This window comes from Oratosquilla oratoria, chromosome 2 (genome assembly GCF_046742065.1).
Source record: "Oratosquilla oratoria isolate Oo_2021 chromosome 2, ASM4674206v1, whole genome shotgun sequence".
NCBI lineage: Eukaryota > Metazoa > Arthropoda > Malacostraca > Stomatopoda > Squillidae > Oratosquilla > Oratosquilla oratoria.
The window spans coordinates 81896625-81910699 of record NC_134778.1 but is presented as its reverse complement, the minus strand read 5'-3'; the positions used below and the strand labels follow the sequence as shown (position 1 = coordinate 81910699).

Here is a 14075-nt window from a genome sequence, read left to right as displayed (position 1 = left end):
GAGTGAGTGGTTCGAGGTAAAGGTGAGACTTCGTCAGGGATGCGTTATGTCGCCCTGGCTGTTCAACTAGTACATGGATGGGGTAGTGCGAGAGGTAAATGCAAGGGTAGTGGGTCAGGGATTGGAGATGGTTAAAGAAAATGGAGAAAAGTGGGAGGTGAGCCAGCTATTGTTTGCTGACGACACTGCGCTTGTGGCAGGATCGGAGGAAGGATTGAGGAAGTTAGTGACAGAGTTTGGGAGAGTATGTGATAGAAGAAAGCTAAAGATAAATGTGGGTAAAAGTAAGGTGATGAGATGTACAAGGGGTGAAAGTGGCAGTAGACTGGAAGTGAGCATTAAGGGAGAGCGACTGGAGGAAGTGGATAGTTTTAGATACCGTATTTTCCGGCTTAAAATGCGCATCGGGTTATAATGCGCACCCATGCACTTCGTTATCTCAGTACACAGATAGCGCGCCCCAACGTATAACGCGCATGCCCGATCGCATTTGTCTATAACGCAGTTTTACCTCTGTATTTATATCATGTGAACGAGGTTAGATGGAGAAGTATTTTTTATTGGCTAGAGCCACCGCTGGGAAATCTGTTGATTTGTCACTAAATTAAGTATCAGTTTAGGCATCAATCAGGACACAACTAAGAAAAAGTCGGAACTACATGTACCGGTATATGACTCATGTTGTGCGTTGGTCCCTTATTACTTTGTAGCTTAAATAGTTTGTAGGAAATATGATCTAAAAAAAGTTTATTGTAAGTAAAATATACAGAAAAATTTCGGGATTTTTACTGAAAATATTCATTCTATATCTTGAGGAAATAATTCGTCTTTACCATTTTTTATTTAATACTGAAACTACGAATGTTTCGTTTTAGCTTTGAACCTGCAATGACAGTGGTGAAATAGGACAGTCTCTCATCGAGGTGACGTTTAGTTAATATAACTCCCGAAAGAGGGTGTTGTAGTCAGGTGTTTGACACGAGTTTATGAACGGCCAGAACGGAATTTGTACCATACCTAAAGTGAAGCAACAAAGCCAACATAAAAATTCAAACTAAGATGCTTTGAACATGGGCAAATATCATGAATATTGATCATGTTTCATGGTGTTTAGGTCTATTTAAACATGAAAAATAAGATTCGATAGATACCTACCTATACCAAATATTTATATACGGTAGCCCATGCTGGCGTATTCTTTCATGTCACCATGGCTGTTCTTCTTGTTCTCACGGAACGTCACGGAGAAGTGTGCCGTCCCGACTTTGTGACGGCCAACATCGTCACGTTTAGTTAATATAACTCCCGAAAGAGGGTGTTGTAGTCAGGTGTTTGACACGAGTTTATGAACGGCCAGAACGGAATTTGTACCATACCTAAAGTGAAGCAACAAAGCCAACATAAAAATTCAAACTAAGATGCTTTGAACATGGGCAAATATCATGAATATTGATCATGTTTCATGGTGTTTAGGTCTATTTAAACATGAAAAATAAGATTCGATAGATACCTACCTATACCAAATATTTATATACGGTAGCCCATGCTGGCGTATTCTTTCATGTCACCATGGCTGTTCTTCTTGTTCTCACGGAACGTCACGGAGAAGTGTGCCGTCCCGACTTTGTGACGGCCAACATCGTCACGTTGTTGTGAAAAAAATTACACACACAGCCGCAGAATTTTTATCGTAGGCCGTAGATAATGCGCACCACCGGATAACGCGCACCCCCCATTTTTAGGCCCTTCCAACGGAAAAAAGTCGCGCACTATACGCCGGAAAATACGGTACTTGGGTGCAAATATGGCAGGAAAAGGTGGAGTGAAGGTGGAGGTAGAATGTAGATTGAGAGAAGCGAGTAAATGCCTTGGTGGATTAAAGAGTGTAATGAGGAATAGACATTTGGGAATGGATGCTAAGAGGAGACTGTATGAAGGAGTGATTGTGCCAACAGCACTGTATGGGGCAGAAACATGAAACATAAGAGAGGAAGAGAGAAGGAGTGTGAATGTGTTTGAGATGAGGTGTCTGAGAAGTATGATGGGGTTACTAGGCTAGATAGAGTGAGAAATAAGGAGGTAAGGAGGAGAACAGGGGTGGAAAGGGAGTTGGGATATAGGGTTGATGAAAGAGTATTAGGATGGTTTGGACACATGGAAAGAATGAGTGAAGAAAGACTAGTAAAAGAGGTATGGAAGGTAGATGTGGAGGGAGTGAACATGAGGGGACGTCCTAGGATGAGGTGGATGGATGGGGTGAAGGGGGCTTTGGGGAAGAGGGGAATGTCTGTTGAGGAAGGACGGGAGAGGACAGAAGAAAGGGGTGAATGGAGAATGGTTGTATATAGATGATGTTGTGATGCATAAGGTGGAATGGGCAGAGGGATGGGGGGTGAGGTAGTATGTGTGAGCAAAATTTGACGCAGCCCGAAGGGATCTCTCCCCGTCTTCTCTTTTTATGCATGGGGGGACAGAGAGGGGGGGTCGCCGATTTAATGAAGCGGCCTTGCTGTGGATGTGCTGTGTCTTGCGATACTGCTTTTGACCCAGGGCAGTGGACAAGGTGCAGGGATGACCCATCATCCAGGAGGTGCTAAGATAAGAGGGAGGGTGGAGGGGTGTGGAGTGTATTCAGGGATGGAATGGGTGGGAATGATTTTATGTCTTTTCCTTTTTGGCTACCTCCCTTGTGAGGGGGAAAAAGCCTTGGTATATGTATGTATGTACATTTGGAGGTGAGAGCTGTAATAGATCTATGGTAATTACAGGTAAATGTACAAAGTCGTCGTTACCACCTCCTTCCAATCACTTTAGTGCCATCAGTAGTTCAACTGCACCGCTGTCAGGGTCTTACAGCATTATGGAAGGGCTTGGGATCTGTTTTGACTATTCGTGGAGTTACAATGGCCCTTGAAGATTGTGTCTCAAAATTCACACCATGGCCCAAGTAAGGTGATGCAGTACTATAAGTTGGAGGTGTTTTTTGTATCATAGAAGTTCTAAATATTTAACAGGAAGCTAGTATCTCTGCCCCATTAATAGAGCAGTGATCTGTATGTTTAATTTTTATATGGATTTTCAGAATGAAAGTCACTTTCTCTCATAATTTTCACCTCTTTTCAGGGAAATATCCCCACACAGTTCATTGAAGATGATTGGTCAGCATCTAATGCTTAAATGTTGTGCTCTTGCCCTCATCACTCCATTTTATAGTGCTAGCCTTGTTGAAACTGTACAGAGTGAAATTGCCTCTGAACGACCAGGTGTATTGGATGTCTTTAAAGAAGGCTTAACTCGTCTGCTGTCTTTCACACAACCTCAGACAGGTGAGTTGCATATTACAAGTGACCATTGGTATCCAAAATTATTAAAGCTGGTTTTGTATCAGTCACTCAGTCTGTGATTCCAGGTCTCTCTTGCAGGAGACCAGCTGCCATGTAACTAGTAAGATCATCTAGACTGACCTAGAAGTCACTCAAAGAAGACATATTGTGTTTTTGAGTGGGTGAGACAGTGTAAGATGAGGTATTCAGTTTTGTCAGTGTAATGTTTATATCGGGTAATTTGCCTCGGGTTAGGTTTGATCTGTAATGTTGAGTGATGGCATGAACACAATTGTGCTAGTATGATTCTCTCTCTCTCTCTCTCTCTCTCTCTCTCTCTCTCTCTCTCTCTCTCTCTCCCCCTCCCCCCAATATGTTTATCTGTCTATGGGAAATGTTTGAGGGAGAAGGGTTTGTGTTGGTCAGTCTTGGAGTGCTTATTTTGTGATGTGGGTGTGAATGTTTTTGCATGAATGTGTTGTTTGGTATCAGTGGGAGGTTGCAGTGGATGATTGAGTGGTATGCTGCTGTTGTAGTTCCTGGTGCTGATGGAAGAGAAGATGGATAAATTATTTTAAGGATTTGTTGACTGTAGAGGAGGATAAGGAGGCTTTGATTGTTGCAGCATTGGGAGGTGCTAGGATGATGACTGTAATGAGAAAGGAGACCAATATGGCTATAAGAAAAGAGAAGATACAAAGAGCATTGAAAGAAATGAAAACAAGTAATAGTTAATGAAACTGTTTTATGTATGTCTAAGACAAGGATGTATATCAGTGGATTGAGGGAATGGATGGAGACTTCCACTATGAAAAGGAAAAGGGGACAAGTATGAATGTAGTTTTAGAGGGGTCAATATGTTAAATGTACTTGGTAAGCTGTTTAGGATGAAGCTGAGAGGATTAGGGAAACAGTGTAGTTGCAGAAGAGCAGTGTGAGTGGGAGGTAAATGTCAGGATATTGGGTAGGTGTTTGCAGTTAGTGAATGTGGTGGGAAGTGGGAGGTGAGCCAGCTGTTGTTTATGGATGACATTGCACTTGCAGCTGAGTTGAAGGATAGACCGAAGCAGTTAGTGGCAGAGTTAAGGAGAGTGAGAGGAAAAAGCTGAAAGTATATGTGGGCAAAATTAAGATAAAGTGATGTGCAAGAGGTGATGGTGGTGAGTTCAAAGGGTGAGAGGCTGAGGAATTGAAGAACTGTGTGGAACTCAGGATAAGTGATGTCCTATTGTACCACAGTGTTTATTTGAATGAGAGTTGCATTGAAATTATTGCCAGTGTTGGGTATTAGTAGTGTGCCAGGTAGCAGGTTTTTCCATTCACTGTTTGCATGATGTAGACCCTACTTTAAGTCCAGTACCCACAAAGACCTCATCATGACTTGGGAATGATGAGGTCTTTGTGTTCATTACTCTAAAATATAAGGTACATTACTCATTGTTTTTATACATAATTGGTTTTTCATGTGCCCCATAGGTCGCATGTTGCCTGTCTGGTTGCTGGTAATACCCACTGTAACACATGGTATCATGCAGTACATTGTGGGCAATGCTGTCTCTACTCTTAGTTCTCAGTTTCTTCTTCGGATTCATCGTCAGGATCAGAAAAAACAGGTAAAAGAATGAAGAAACTTAAGATCAGGGTAATTACGAGTATTTTGTTCTTATTGGGTAGGGTTCATGAAGTATGAGATGGAAACTTTAACAAAACTGAAGAAAAAAAATACCTGTTAGATATGTAGATCAGAGGGTACTGAGGTAATTCAGAACTCATCTACATTACCATTATATGCAACTACCCATCAGTCTTGGCTACAGACTTTTTTTGATATCTAATAAATCTGCAATTCTTGAAAAAGAAAATTATCCCATCTGCCAGCTTTTCAGGTGTTTGATTATTATGTAAGGGATTTGTAGACAGGTGAAATATTTCAAGAGGTTATGTAGTCTTCCCCATCTGTGAGACATAAAACCTGCTGTTACAGGGTGCTGTAAGCAAAGACCCGTGGACACTTAGTGAAACATCATTTATCCGACTCCAGGCAGCATTTGTTGGTCACCTTGTATCTGATGTACTCCTCTACCCATTAGAGACTGTACTTAATAGGTGAGCATTTCACAGTTGAACTGTCCTTTGGTAAATGTTTATCAATATATTTGTATGATAGAATTTGGCAGTGCTTTATATGAGGCTGTCATGTTTCATGAGTGTGAAACCTAGGATCATATCTCCTGGATAATTGTGAAACCCATACCATATAAACATAGGGCTTATCAATTTAAATTAAGACAGCACTGATAAGTATAACATTTAGTTAGCATTGTGCCAGATAGAAGTTTTGAGTTGGAAAAATTAATAGTGGTTTACTGTTTCATCATAATACTATATTTGATGGCATGTAAGACCTACAAGTATGGAAGACCTCTATCAGCAGAGAATATTAAGAAAAGTGTTGTATTTATTTGTTATGACCATCTATTGTACAAGATATTCATGGAAGACCTCTTTCAGCAGAGAATATTAAGAAAAGTATTGTATTTATTTGTTATGACCATCAATTGTACAAGATATTCATGTCATAGAAAATGGTGATGAAATGTACAAGGGGTGAAAGGTGATGAGATGTTCAAGGGGTGAAAGTGGCAGCAGACTGGAAGTGAGCATTAAGGGAGAGACAGGAAGAAGTGGATAGTTTTAAGATACTTGGGTGCAAATCTTGCAGGAAAGAAGGAGTGGAGATGGAGGTAGAATGTAGATTGAGAGAAGCAAGTGAATGCCTTGGTGGATTAATAAGTGTAATGAGAAATAGACATTTGGGAATGGATGCTAAGAGGAGATTGTATGAAGGAGTGATTGTGCCAACAGCACTGTATGGGGGCAGAAACAGGGAACATAAGAGAGGGAGAAGGAGTTTGAAAGTGTTTGAGATGAGGTGTCTGAGAAGTTTGATGGGGGTTACTAGGCTGAATAGTGAGAAATGAGGTGAGGAGGAGAACGGGGGTGGTAAGGGAGTTGGGAGATAGGGTGGATGAAAGAGTATTAGGATGGTTTGGACACATGGAAAGAATGAGTGAAGAAAGACTAGTAAAAGAGGTATGGAAAGCAGATGTGGAGGGAGTGAACATGAGGGGGCGACCTAGGATGAGATAGATGGATGGGGCTACAGGGAGAAGGATGCCTGGTCCCAATCCCTGTCCCTTTCTTCTCGCCTCTTACGATCCAAGTGGAAATACTTGGTGGCAGTATGCTTTGCCCCCACCATAGACATACATTAAACAATCTCACTAATCTTTGTACTGTACTCCATCAATTGTGAGACATTCCACATGATAGTGTTTGAGCAGATAATATTACAAAATTATGTAAATAGGCTTGACATAAATATTGGTACAGTGTCTATGTAGATAGCCTTCTAGATACCGCAGCTTCACATATGCAACCTGCAGCATACTAAGTTTATTTTATTTCAAGAAAAGTGAGTCTTATATGCTGCTTAATACAATATTGGTTATAAATTAGTGACCATAATTTATTAATCATGTGTATTTTTATTAGTAAAACAAAATGGATTCTTCTGTTGGCCTTCAGTTTTTATTATTAATTTTTTTCTTTCTTTTTTTAGATTGCACATGCAAGGCACAAGAACAATCATAGATAGTCTAGATGTTGTGTATGAAGTCAAACCAATTCTAACAAGATACGAAGGCTTCTGGGATTGCCTTGGCACAACTGTACGAGAGGAAGGAATTTTAGGATTATATAAGGTAAGAGGATGCTCACTGCCCGAGTGGGCTAGAGTGCCACTGTTTGCAACAGAGTTTGAGGTGATAGTGGTTTGAACCCTGCCATGGGTGAGTTGGACCAAGGGCATGGTTGATTAAATTCCACTCTACAAAATCCTCTGTCAGGGGCACCATCCAAGCCTCCTGATAGGGTAAATGCGTGAAATTAAATTGAATTGTCATCACAATTGTGATATTAGTATATATATATGTAAAAACCAGGAGAAGAGTAGGAAGAATTCTAGATGTAAATGTTCTTTGGGGAAAGAGTAGGGGAACATCAGAATTTTTTGGTGGAAGGTAAGTTGAGAGTTGAGGATAGATGGAGAAAGAGGAAAATGATAGATGGTAAGGAGGTGCTTAAAGTAAACTGCTTAAATGAGAAATAAAAGAAGAGTACAAGAAAAAGCTAAGAGAAGAGTGGGAGGGAGTGAAGTATAGAGTAGAACTAGGAGTGGAGGAGGAATGGGGATGTTTCAAGGAGGGAGTCACAAGGTGTGCAAAGATGGTGTGGGGAACAAGGGGGATGGGAGGAAATATGTAACCATTACTAAACATCACCCACCACGCACGTGATCCACATGCTTGCAACATAGCGAGACTCCCCCTTCTTGCTTACCTTGCATTTCCCACAACATACATCTAACGCAGCACGTTTTAAGACAAACAAGATATAGATACCCAATGTCACCAGACTAACCTACTAAAATCCTTTATTATAAACTGCCCTATTATATTACACATAAACTAATATAAATATAATATACTTAACAACATCCACCAACAATAGGACTAACCCTCATATATAAAACTGACCCTAATGCATAGAATAACGAGACTAATGCCTTTGCTTACAGTAACCTACTAACAACCTATATAACCTTTAACACCCATGTCACGCCCCCCAAAGCTAGGTAGGCGGAGAGCCTACCGGCCAGTCGAGAGAGCTGGGGTAGGTGAAGAGCCTACCGGCCAGATGCCAGGTTAGGCAGACCGAGAGGTTGCCAGCCTATTGTGCCCTAGGTCAAGGCCTAGCACGTATTGTAATCTTCCCACAGGGCCCATTTGTACCTTATCATATTTGTAACCAGATTTGCCTCATTTGTTAATTAAAAGAAAACTCCCGTTTTGGAGTTTATCTCGCCCGCATTAAGTCCTCCTTATGTAACCAACACCCTTTACCACGGTTACAAATAGAAAGAAGGGTAGTGACTGGTAGGATGATGAAGCAAAGAAGGTTGTAGAAGAAGAAATGAGCATTCACAGATTGGTTGCAAAATAGGACAAGAGAATTATATGTGAGGTACAAAGAAAAGAGAAGTAAAACATAAGATAAAGGAGGTAAAAAGGAGAGCAGATGCAAAATGGGGTAAGAGTATGACAGAAAATTTTGAAAGTAATAAAAAAAATGTTGTGGAAGGAAATTAAGAGAGGAAGAGGAGGCAAATCAACTTGAGAAGAAAAGGTAAAATGTGCAGACAGAGAAATGAAAATGGAAGAGACGGCAGTAACAGGAAGAAGGGTACAGTATTTTAGGAAGATGATAAATGTGAAGGAGGATAGGTAGGTTAAGGTAGTTGCAGTGGAAGTGCTTAGAAAATGACAATGATGAATGAGAAAAATGGAGGAGAAATAAGAAAAGATGAGGTGAAAGCACTTACTAAAATGAAGAGAACAGGTGAAGCACCTGAGTTACATGGGTGCCATGTGGAGTGTCTAAAAAAGGGATGCACAGTGATGGTGGACTGGCTGATGAAGTTGTTTGACGTTTGTCTAAAAGAGGGTAGAGTGCTGGAGGACTGAAGAAGTGCCTGTATAGTTCCACTTTACAAGGGAAAAGGGGACAAGTGTGAGTGTAGTAGTTTCAGAAGGATCAGTTTGGTGAATATAGTTGGGAAGGCATATGGGAGGGTATTGACTGAGAGGATTAGGAGAGGAACAGAAGAAATTGGTGAGGAACAGTGTGGGCTTAGGAAAGGTAGAGGTTGTGTGGATCAGATTTTTGTTGTTAGATATGTGATTAATAGGAAGATGGATCTTATCTAAAACTGAAAATGGAACACCATCTACATTAGTAAGTTGGAGATCGGAAGGTTCCAAGATTGTAACATGCTTATAGGAAAGGCGGAGTTTGTGGAAGGTGGAAGAAGTTATAATATTTACAGTAGAACCAGTATCTGTGAAGAGAGATATAGGAATGGTATGAACAGTAACAGGAATGGAAGTAGCATGGGACCATGTATTTACCTAGTTGTATTTTACAGGAAGGGGAGCTATGCTCGTGGTGTCCCGTCTTCATATCTCATTTTATTTAAACTGTTTTCAAATTCATGTATTGTTTTTGCACACACCCCTTTCTCATCTAACTTGTTCCAAATGTCTATTACTCTGTAAGGAAAGCTGTTCTTTTTCAGATCTCTTCTATAGCTGTCCTTCTTGATTTTCTTTCCGTGTCCTCTTGTATTTCTGTCATCCCATTTTATTAGATCCTCTCTATCAATAGTTTCTATGCCTTTCATGATTCTATAAATAGTTATCAAATCTCCTTTCTCTCTTCTTTGCTCTAATGTCTGTAGCTCAAGTTTTGCTAGTCTCACTTCATATGATAGTTTTGAGTGTTGGTGCCAATTTTGTAATTGCTCTTTGTATTCTTTCAAGTTTTGTTATACATTTTTTTGTACTTGGTGACCACATCGTTGCTGCATATTCCAATCTTGGTCTTATCAAAGTGATTAGTATTTTCTTCACCATTCCTTCATCCAGGTATGTAAATGCCACTTTGATTGTTCTTGTTAAATTATAAGTTCCTCCAAAAATCTTGTTTATATGTTTCTCAGGTGACATATTCATAATAATGACTCCCAGGTCCTTCTCATTTTCTACTTTTTTATTCCTTCTCCCAATTTATATGATCCTACTATTCTTTTTTTGCTTTTTCCAAATTCCATTATACTACACTTCTTAGTATTGAACTCCATCTTCCACTTCCTACTCCATTCCCATATTTTATTGAGATCACTCTGTAGTGACTCACAATCTTCTTTAGTGTTCACTTTTTTTTTAACAGTTTTGTATCATCTGCAAAGAAGCATATCATTAATATATATAGCAAACATTATTGGGGCCAGAACTGTTCCTTGTGGAACACCACTTATTACTTCATCATGCTAGGAGGGGGTGTCCAGAGAGAAGGAGATAGTCATATAGGAGAAGAAGAAGGGGAACTCTGACGGGAAGAGAAGGTCTTTTGAGAAGGGTTCAAAACACGACATTCTGCAGCCGTGTGAAAACAATTTCCGTCGACGGGGCAATCTTTGTCGGGAGGAGTGGAGAGACGAATAGCACACCTGTTAGCATAGTGTCCTGGTTTGTTGCAATAGTAGCAAATAAGTGGGGACGTGAGAAAGATCTTTGTCTAGGGCGAGAAATGGATCTGGGACGGAAGGTGGATCTATGCTGAGAGGTAGATCGGGACACATGTGCAACTGATAAAGCAGACTTGGGGATAGGGGCTGGCTGGGCAACAATGTCTGTTAGTGTCTTTGGTGACTTGAATCTGATGAGACAAAGTTGAGATGGTCATAGTTGGAGTGAATTGTATTGATTTAGTTTTGTGTAAGGTGTCTGGATGGAGAAGAGAAAGAAATTGAAAGTAAGCAAAGAGGGCAACAACCTGGTTAAGGGAGATTTTTCCATCTGCATCAACCCAGTTGGAAGATTCAAGTGTGGACTTTAGACGGGCCTTTAGATCTGATGCAAGTCTTGCAGCTTTTTCTTTTCTGACATAAGGGGGGGGAGTTGATTTGTAAAGCAAGGTCATATAGGGGAGTGAGAACACCAAAGGTAGTGTGTTGGCCAAAGTGAGATTTAATTAAGTCAACATAAGTGGAATAACTAGTACAGACGCTCCTCTACTTACGTTCATTTGTTTTACGTTTTTTCGATTTTACGTTTGAACTGACTGTAAAAAAAAAATTGTAAAAAAAAATTTTTTGAGTGAATTTTTTAGTTTAGCACGCTCTCCGTAGTTCAAACGATACTTACGGATGATGCTGCATCCATTGTTTACAAGGCACAAACGACAGACTGAACGTGCCTTGCCTCCTCCTCCTCCTCCTCCCCCTCCTCCTCCACCATCTCAATTTATGTTGCTTGAATTTAATGTATTTGAAATTAATGTTATCATTTTACAATGTTATGTGTATAATTAATGATTTAGGGGTTTTTATGAGATACGGTAATAGAATTTATGGATGTATGGTACAGTAACAACTTACGTTCATTTTCAACTTACATTCGGCCGTTCAGAACGTAACTAAAACGTAAGTTGAGGAGCGTCTGTACATTCCTGAAACTCATCCGTTTGCAGGATGTCTCCGGCAATGGAGTCCAGATCAACAAAGCTGTGTAGAACACAAAGTTTTTCATCATCAGTAGTGCACTTTCTACAATTGATAGCCGCTTTGACATTGTTAAGGAATGTATGGAAGGGGATATTGGATCCTGTGAATTTGGGTACATTTACCGTGTCGTGTACAATAGTCATGAGGTGACGGGGTTGTTGGGTTGAGGAAGAAGCCATGTCAGTAGGGCTCAAATTTGGTGATAGGAACAGAGAAGGAGGTAGGGGTGGAAGGTAGAGTAGAGATAATAAATTTGGGGAGGGAGGAGGTGAAGGTGTTGATTCCATGGATGAAGGTAGAATATTGAGGGAGGGGCTATGAAAACGACCGTGAGGAAGGTCTGTCATATGGAATTTACACACTGCCAAAAGGTTGTCCACTTACCTTAGAAATAGTAGAAGACGTCTTGAGATGTAGAGAGAAGACACAGAGGGATCGAAACAAACAGGTGGAATGGAAGGGAAATGGCTTGGCTGTAAACAGTGGAAGGTTTTAGTAAAAGCACACACAAGTATAGGTAAATATACACAATGCAATGAAATTATATAAAATTAAATGATATATAAATATGAAGAAAAATAATTGTAAAGTTTGCTAAATATATACAAAATCCAGATAAGTAATAGTTAATGAAGTAAAAAAACACAACACAAAACTGTATCACTGGACTGGTAACTTTAGCGAAAACAAGATAATTGGAATGTCTATGAAATAAGCACTTAAACACACGAGGATGAAGTTAAGAGTTCAGATAAGGTCACTGATGAAGAAAGGGCTCACGAAAATGACTGGAATCGTCCTGTAGACGACATCGGGAGGGTGCCGGTGAGTAGAGAAGAGGGCACGCACGGGGAGGTTGTTTAGGTTCCACGGAGGTGGAGGGCAGAAGGTGGAATCACGCTCAGCGAAGACGGCGGTGGTGGTTGGGGTCATAGTGGAGGCTCTGCGCAGGGTGATGACGGGGGCTCACGTTGTGAGAAATGGAGAGTAGAGGTAGTGGATGTCGTGTCACGCTCAGCAACTACGGCGGAGGGCTGGAAGTGGAAGGTGGTGACCTTGTTTGACGTGACGATGCTTAGAGCGGAAAGGATTTCAACACTCGTGGGCCGGAAGTCCACTTAGGAAGTGGAGAGAAGTGGAGAAGAGGCCGGATGCTGTCTTCTTGTATTCCACGTATGAAAATAGTGGACGTGTAGAAGGACTTGAAGGAATTGGTTGATTGACAGCGATATCCTGTTTGTGAGCGCAACTGTAGGAGTGATTGACAGTTGGCTTATGGGAGCGAGCTTGGAGGGTGAGGAGTGAGAGTGGAAGACGGCAGGGACGCGTTGGTACAGGCGATGAACGCGGTTGGAGGTAGCTGTGGTGATGTGACCCTAGAGCACTGTAGAACGCCGTTGTGTAGGCTAAGATATTTGGAGAGCAGGTAGGGGTCACAAAGGTCTGCACACTGGTATAATACACAGCAGGAATGTGGACAGAAGCTTGGAAATGCACTTAGCAGCATCAGAAGCTTGGAAATTGAACCACGTAGGACTCGTTGAAACTCTGGGAGGGTGGGTGGGAATTTTCACTTGTCCTTTTGTAATTCCGATTCCACCGCTGATCCACCATTTATTGTAGAGGTCAATAAATGGGTAGAAAAATGATGTAGTGTTCACTTTGCAAATTTTACTGATCGTCACAGGCATTTACATACATATACCAAGGCTTTTTCCCCCTCACAAGGGAGGTAACCAAAAAGGAAAAGACAGAAAATCATTCCCACCCATTCCATCCCTGAATACATTCCACACCCCTCCACCCTCCCTCTTATCTTAGCACCTCCTGGATGACGGGTCATCCCTGCACCTTGTCCACTGCCCTGGGTCAGAAGCAGTGTCACAAGACACAGCACATCCACAGCAAGGCCGCTTCATTAAATCGGCGACCCCCCCTCTCCGTCCCCCCATGCATAAAGAAGACAGGGAGAAATCCCTTTGGGCTGCGTCAAAATTTTGCTCACACATACTACCTCAATCCCCATCCCCCTAAACATTCCACCTCATGCATCGCAACATCATCCATATACAACCATTCTCCATTCACCCCTTTATTCTGTCCTCTCCCGTCCTTCCTCAATGGACATTCCCCTCTTCCCCAACACCCTTCACCCCATCCATCCACCTCATCCTAGGACGTCCCCTCATGTTCACTCCCTCCACATCTGCCTTCCATACCTCTTTTACTAGTCTTTCTTCACTCATTCTTTCCATGTGTCCAAACCATCCTAATACTCTTTCATCAACCCTATCTCCCAACTCCCTTTCCACCCCTGTTCTCCTCCTTACCTCCTCATTTCTCACTCTATCTAGCCTAGTAATACCCATCATACTTCTCAGACACCTCGTCTCAAACACATTCAAACTCCTCTCTTCCTCTCTTATGTTCCATGTTTCTGCCCCATACAGTGCTGTTGGCACAATCACTCCTTCATACAGTCTCCTCTTAGCATCCATTCCCAAATGTCTATTCCTCATTACACTTTTTAATCCACCAAGGCATTTACTCGCTTCTCTCAATCTACA

At 41.3% G+C, this 14075-nt stretch overlaps 1 protein-coding gene across 8 annotated transcripts in view; it reads left to right on the top strand.

The window, feature by feature from the left end:
- Positions 1-14075, top strand: part of LOC143040583 (mitochondrial outer membrane protein SLC25A46-like) — a 63075-nt gene that overhangs the window by 27157 nt on the left and 21843 nt on the right. For all 8 annotated transcript variants that reach the window (XM_076211697.1, XM_076211680.1, XM_076211706.1 and 5 more), the window contains exons 4-8: positions 2769-2947; positions 3124-3326; positions 4800-4936; positions 5308-5429; positions 6946-7087. In XM_076211697.1, the coding sequence (XP_076067812.1) occupies positions 2769-2947; positions 3124-3326; positions 4800-4936; positions 5308-5429; positions 6946-7087 (783 nt within the window). The remainder of the gene's footprint in view (positions 1-2768; positions 2948-3123; positions 3327-4799; positions 4937-5307; positions 5430-6945; positions 7088-14075) is intronic.